The 7362-nt window shown below is 40.1% G+C and overlaps 1 protein-coding gene across 1 annotated transcript in view; it reads left to right on the forward strand.

The window, feature by feature from the left end:
• The window catches only part of prkcbb (protein kinase C, beta b), a 105107-nt gene extending 98099 nt beyond the window's left edge, over positions 1–7008 (forward strand). The window contains exon 17 of the mRNA XM_085158146.1: positions 3712–7008. Coding sequence (XP_085014272.1) covers positions 3712–3867 — 156 coding nt within the window. The 3' untranslated portion in view covers positions 3868–7008. The remainder of the gene's footprint in view (positions 1–3711) is intronic.
• The last annotated feature ends 354 nt before the right edge of the window (positions 7009–7362 follow it).

The raw sequence follows: 7362 nt of genomic DNA on the forward strand, positions 1-7362 counted from the left end.
GAAGGAACCTCTGGCAGAACAAGCTCAGGAAGGGCCAGTCATCTGCTGTGACTATTTGGTTTGGAGGGGAGGACACAAGGCTAAAGGCTATAGAATAGTCAGAGATTAATAATAATTAATGATTAAATGCAGAGTCTTGTATAAACACATATAGAGTGAAGACAGATGAGTGCAGAAGAAACACTCATGGGAAGCGTCCAGCAGCCTAGGCCTAAGGGAGGATTCAGGGTCACCTGATACAGCCCTAACTATAAGCTTTATCAAAAAGAAACGTTTTAAGTCTAGTCTTAAAAGTAGAGAGGGTGTTGGTCTCCCAAATCCAAACTGGGAGCTGGTTCCACAGAAGAAGGGTCTGAAAACTGAAGACTGATTTTTAAATAGCCTAGAAAGCCAGCAGTCCTCTCCGCCTAACCCTGTCTCTTTTTCTCTTCCTTTTCACGTTATCACTGTGTCTGCTGATAGATCCTCACACTGTTGACTTTATGGATGTATTTGATAAATCGCTTGCTGTCTTTTTAATCAAAATATTTATGATTGTGGATATTTCTGTGGATTGCCTCTTATAAGCTCTTCCCCGCTACTGCTGCTTTCCTGGTGATGTGAATATTTATGTAACTGCTTGATTTTATTTTTTCTTCTCTCCTTTGCTATTCACTTCATCCCACTGTGACTCTATGGCTTTTTAATATTACGTCTTAAACACTGACTATATTCTGGTCATTTTTTTGCCAACTCCAGATGCATTTAAAAGTACATTCAGCGACCACATCACAAAGGAGTCATCAGATTTCAGTCTACAGGATTGAGATCTGATGACTGTAGAGGCCAACTGAGTTCACTGAACTCAAATGAAATAGAGAAACCAGCTTGAGGTTAACCAGCTTGAGCTGGAAGCAGCCATCAAAAGATGGGTACACTATGGCCATAAAGGGATGGACATGTCAGTAACAATACTCAGGTAGACTGGAAGGATGGATCCATGCTATCATGTTGCTCACACTAAATTCTGACCCTAATGTAGCAGCAGAAATCAAGAGTTATCAGACCTGGCAACGATTTTCAGTCTTGTATTGTCTAATTTTGGTGAGCTTGTGCCAATTATAGCCTCAATGCCCTGTTCTTAGCTGATGAAAGTGGCACTGGGTGTGGTCTTCTGCTGCTGTACCACATCTGCTTCAAGGTTGGATGTGCTGTGTGTTCAGAGATGCTGTTCTGCATACTTTGGTTGTAACAAGTGGCTATTTGAAGTAGCGTCATCCTCCTTTCAGCTCAAAGCGGTCGGGTTTGATTACATATGTGTTAAAGAGCACTTGAACAAACATATTTAATGACATAGCCAGTGAATATATATTTTCCATATTATTATATAGCATATTATTTGTGAATTAGCTAATCAAAGTTTGCGTTTTAAGTATGTGATAACTTCGAAGAACGGTGAAACATGCTGATGAAGGCATGCAAAGTTTTCACACTTCTGGATCTGGCGACCCAGGGAGTGACAGTAAGTAGGACTCATAATTAGAAAATATTAAAAGCTGATAAAGAGCAGGTGAAACACAATGTATATCTGCATTATAGAAACCAGCCTAAGGTGTCTTTGCTTTTGATTAAAGATGAAAATGGCCACACTGGAGATAATTTTAAAGTTTGTGCTGTTCTGGTTCCGTCTTTACTTCTATTTCTTTGGGGAACATACTTGCCAGCGGTGAAGCTTGGTGTTGCCTTTCATAAATCTATACATAAAAAATGAGTCAGGTTGTGTGTTAACGAGCCTCTGCCCCAGAGAAAGCCCCTCCTGCTTTACTACGAGTGCATCCACCCAGGATCCCTCACCTCCTGCAGAAAGTCACAGTTGGTGTACTCGACTTCCTCAAGTTTGTCTCTTTCCTCTCTTTGCTTAGCACCTCTCAGCACTCACTCCTCTCTGCAGCTCTCCTTTACTGTATGCAGTTTCCCAGCATATCCATAAATACACTGAAAATGGCTTGATCTCCTAATATCCTATTTCCTTATGAACAGCCTGACTCACGCTTGTTCTAACTGATTATTTTCCACATGTTTAAGTCCAGACTCAACTTTTCTTTCTACTTGCACTTGTGTTTTTACTAGCAAAATATTATTACATGAAGATTGGAAAAGCCCTAAAGGAAGGGAAGTGGGGGTGCTGTGATTCATCCAAGAACTTTCTGTGCAATACAAATGGACTGAATACACCACTGTTCTGTTTTGTTCAGTGCTGAAACTCCAAAAAAGATAGATTTTCTTATTTTCAAGGCTTAGCAAGTCCAACCAGCTACAACGCCTTTTCTTAGATGAAGGTCAAGAAGGTCTTCTGTATTCTTGTGGGGCAACATTCACATTCTTCTTAACATTTAATAATAAAGTTTAAATACTTTAGATAGTGAAACTTAACTGGAAAGATTAGATGTTCAGGTGAAGTTTTCCTAACATACCACGTGACTGCACACAGGAGTGTCGCAGCAGGTGGTTTCGTTTCAGGGAACACTAGCATCAACATTACCACTGTTTTGAGAGGCAGACAGCAAATTTTTTAGGGTATCCACTTTGATCTGCTTTTTACAAATGTAAAGAAAATACCAGAGTTTTGTGGGTTTTGAATGAACGGTCTCTGGATATCAGTTCAAGCACATTTGATGCTATTTCTTGTGTTCTGTGTTGTTTCTCATTTGTAAGCCAAAAAAGGAAAAAAGCAAGTACAGGTTTTGGAAATAAACATTTTTAAGTGTTAAATGAGAATTGATACAGTTCGCCTGTGTGCAGTAAAGATGAACTTTCTGCAAACAGCAAAGTAACCTGGCTCATGCTACATGCTCATGCTAGTGGCATAACCAAAATTACTGCTTCTTTGTGCACTGAACTTGCCTTTGAAATAATTGTTTTGAAGACTTTAAGGACCAGGTTTGTGTCCATTCAAAGTCAGTTGCCATCTTCATCTTCAAAGTGCAAAAAGACAGATCCTCTGCTTTCCGTTGGCGATTGAAGTGGGTCAAGCTGACAATTACCTGCAAAAGTTCGTCATGATATCGCAATCAGCTGTGATAAAGTCGTCATTCTCAGCTGACTGCAAGTTTCCCAACCCTATAAACAGCACATTTGCATACATATGCTTACTCTTGGCCATTGATTGGTGCTCATAACAATTTGCATAGCTGTACGAGAGTGACTGCAGTCAGTTTGAGTTAGCCCACGCGTGCGAGCTGTCCAATCACCTTGCAATTGAAAGTAACTATGCAGAGCTTGGCAGTGTTTTACACTATGTAACATCTTATAATCAGTCTCCAACACCAAAGCTTTCACCGGGGAAACACTGATTTTTTTCCTAGTTGCAAGGAGGCCGATGTCCTATTTTTACTGTATTGTGGCTGAGCAATAAGCATAAAGACTTGAAACAGAGGAAGACAGACAGACATGAGAGTGAACAGGATTAATTTGACTTCGGGTACGAAAGGGAAGCGCTTCTTAATCATTTGTTCATTGCACCATCACAGTACACAAACTGAACAATATTGCAGTTTCTTTAGTTCAAAAGAGCTTGTGCTTTAAGTTGATTGTCCACTATAGGGTGTTTAACAGCAGTGGATTCTCTTTTCCATCCCAATCCGTCCAACTCTCCTCCAACAATATTTTTTCTGTCGTTCCTCCCTCTCATCACATCCTCTCCCCTTCATAATCTCTGAACCCCACCTGCAGAGGAACCGTCGGGACACCTGCAACTTTGACAAGGAGTTCACCAAGATGGCTGTGGACTTGACGCCAACAGACAAGCTCGTCATCATGAACCTGGACCAGGACGATTTCCTCGGCTTTTCCTACATCAACCCGGAATACGTGGCCCCCGCTAATTAACACCGATGGACCGATAGAGGAGGTTTCAAAGCAGTAAATGTGTATGTTCAGTAAATGTCTGTAGTTCTTTTAGGCCATACTGGGGTATCTCCAAGATTGCAGCCCAAAACAGGAATCACAGCACCAAACACTGGATACCAAAGACGTTGAAGTATTGAATCAAAAATGTCCGAGGTGTCAACATCTGCTTTTTGTGCAGGGCAGGAACAAAAGAAAATATCAACCGCATTAATCCAACCAGTTTTATTCAGTGTAGAGAAGCACAAGCTTACCGCTTCACTCGTGTCAGCTCACTCTTTCTTTATTCAACGATAGAATCCCTGATGTGTTTATGGCATTGTATCTGCAACAAGCCTTTCACCGCTCTTAGTATTCTTAAAGTGAAGTATTGTGTTATGTTCCCTTGTGTTATCCCACAAGTTTCACAGCATTATTGTGACATCTACAAAGCACCATCGCGCAAATCCAGGCTCATATTTTCCTGGCATTGCTAAATTGGCCACCATCGATGAGCGCTGATAGTTCCAGGTTTAACTCTGGATCCCTGTCATGCACAGTAAAATGGGACCAAGACCTACGAAGCACACTGGAATGTAGATTTGGTGTTTATGAATGTTTTTACAACATAACTGGCGTGTCACGGTGTTAGCAATGTAAAGTTTTATATATATTCTAATGTTGTTACTCTTGTGTCTTTGTAAAAATTGTATAGGAGTAAAACTTTCTAACTTCTTGAACTGTATGCACATCTGCATTTGGTAATATCAACCGTATCCTCTGCATTCATCCTGACACACACCGCGAGCAGTACCGCCAATCACTTCCACTGGGCCATTGTTTCCATCCCATGAGGCTTAGCGTCTCACACTGAGCGAGCTTCACAGCCCTTTTAGGGTTTTTTTTTTACCCCCTCTTTTTCTTTTTCCTCTATTTCCTCCTTTTCACCCTCCATCCGCCCCTCTGATGCCTCTCTTATTATTATCAGAATTATTTTGGCTCTAGCCCGTACGTCTGACAGGGCTTCAGTGGGAGCCTGGTGCGATGAGTCGTCGCAGGAGTTGGCAATGCAGCAGTCACCAGTGGGGCATCCACACGTGCGCAGACGGTGAACGATGAGCTGCTTTGACAGCCTCCAAGGGAGTCATTTCACAAACAGCAATAATAAAAAAGCAATGCTGCTTTTTCTTTTTTTTTCTTTTTTTTCATTTAAACCACCTGCCTTTAATTTATTTGTGTATGTGTACATTTCTTGACGGTCATCCATATATTAGAATATATGTACGTGAGTGTGTGTGTGACAGACAGAATTACATGTATGTATTTTGGGTCACACACACACACAAGCACCCATACCTGTATACACCCACTTAGCCATACAGTCAGATCCTCGACTGAGGGTTGGAATTACTAGGTGAAGCGTAACAAGGCGGACAATGACTAAGAAATGTTTGCACCTGGAGGCACACAAGACATATACTGTAGGTCCATTGCACAGGCCTAGATTCCCATCCTCCTTCTCCTGCTGCTGCTTTAATCAGCACAAACAGCATCTTCATGAAAGGACACACGCCTGTAGTGTACATCTTCAATAACGTGCACACAGCGTCTTTGAGCTTTGGTGAAACTTTACTCTGCCGTCCTTATATTTTGCTTCTTTGCTGTATAATGTAAAAAAATTTTAAAAAAACAACAACTGCCCTTTGTGTGTCAGCCATATATTTCTCTGGTCAAGGGTGTAAATATCTCCTAATATTAATCACGCCCAGTCTCAGCATCTGCTGTTGACAACCCCACACCCCAAAGCGCTCGATAGCACTCAGCCAGCTGTCTTATGAATTTGTATGGCCGAGTTAATGAGTGAGCACGGCACACTACATGCGTGTGACTCAGATATCTTAAGCGCTGCTCAGTTTTAATATAGGTCTGTCTTTAAATCTGATAAGAAATGTCCTCTTCAGCTTCAGCATCGTTTGACTAAACAGCGCCAACATGAAAAAATGACCGTAACACACGCACAAGCTGGTTTAAGAAGCTAGCAGATATGTTTCACATTAAAAAAAAAAACAATTACAGGACTATGAGGAAATATACTATGCATGCATGTGACGATCTCTCTTTTTCATATCTTGTTCCATATGATATGGACTTATTCTATATTAAGTGTTGGACTGGTGTGTGTGGGTATGTGTGTGATAGTTTCTTTATTAGACAGTAAAAGGGTTTTTACGTCGCTTAATTTATGATATGTCTCATGTCATTGCTGCACATTTACTGAATATTATTGAAAGACTGTGTTTTGCTTTTATTTGTACAGATATAAATATTTTTGAAGTACATAGGGGTAAGAGTCTTCCATTTCCATAGTTGTATTTATACTCAGAAATCAATGTGTTTAGGGGTAAAAATGATGTATGTAAGTTGCAATAGAAAACATGGAGCGAAAACTAGATATAAATATACATCTGTGCTGACTGAAATCCAGCAAGATCTAGATGTTTAGTGCTCTGCCACTCGTATGTGGACTGTATTGGCCTGAAAGTGTCCTTCCCTCCTGTCTCTCCTCCCGACCTTTCCTTTGATCACGCCTTTCCATCTGTCATTTTATTTTCTGCTCTGACCTTTCTCTCCCCTTCTTCCTCTCTTCCTCTCCCACTCAGCTTCCTCGCTGTCTTTCTCTTTCTTCGTTCCTTTCCTCTTGACCTTTATCCCTTCCTGCAGCTTTTTCCCTTGCTTCTTCCCTCGTCTTCTTCGAGGCATTTCAGTTTCATTTGCCTCTCATTATCCCTGATTGGTCCCGTTCTCTTCCCCTTTACCCTTCTCTCTTACGGTTTGTAGCCTTTCAAAGGCTACATGACACTAAACATAACAACCGAGGAGCTGCTGCTAAGGTTTAATTAACATTTGATGGCTGCATTTTGACCTTACTTCTGCTTTGATTTAGGCTGGGCTTACATTCTAAACAACAAGTGATTTAACAATAACCTGAAGATAGTTTTCAGTGTTTAAATGCAGAAAACTGCAAGAAAAGAGTAAGGATGTGTTTTATGAGATAAGATAGTTCACTGATTTAATAATAATAACAACAATAATAATAATACTAATAATAAAAATAATAATGTTTTGTGATGTTTGCGGTTGTAAAGTAATAAATTATGTTGCAAAATCACATGTTGGCTTGTTTCCTTGATTTTGGTCTGTTTTGTTTTGAATGTCTTTCTTTTTTCTAGATCATCTGTTATATTCTCACTGAACTGAGTTACACTAGATGTTAAAGGAACAAAAAACGAAGTGGAGCAGTTATAGCATCACAAGCTGTTGCATACAGGTCAAATCACTGGTTAAACTTTGCCATCAATATATCAACAGTTTATAGGCTGTTGTGTTAATGATGAAATTTGATTTCAAAATCTTTTACTTTTTAATAACTGATAACAACCATTAATTAATCTGAAAAGATGCAAAATGCCACAGAAGTTTAGAAAACCTTTTTATTAT

Source organism: Neolamprologus multifasciatus, chromosome 4 (assembly GCF_963576455.1).
Source record: "Neolamprologus multifasciatus chromosome 4, fNeoMul1.2, whole genome shotgun sequence".
In the NCBI taxonomy this organism is placed as follows: Eukaryota; Metazoa; Chordata; class Actinopteri; order Cichliformes; family Cichlidae; genus Neolamprologus; species Neolamprologus multifasciatus.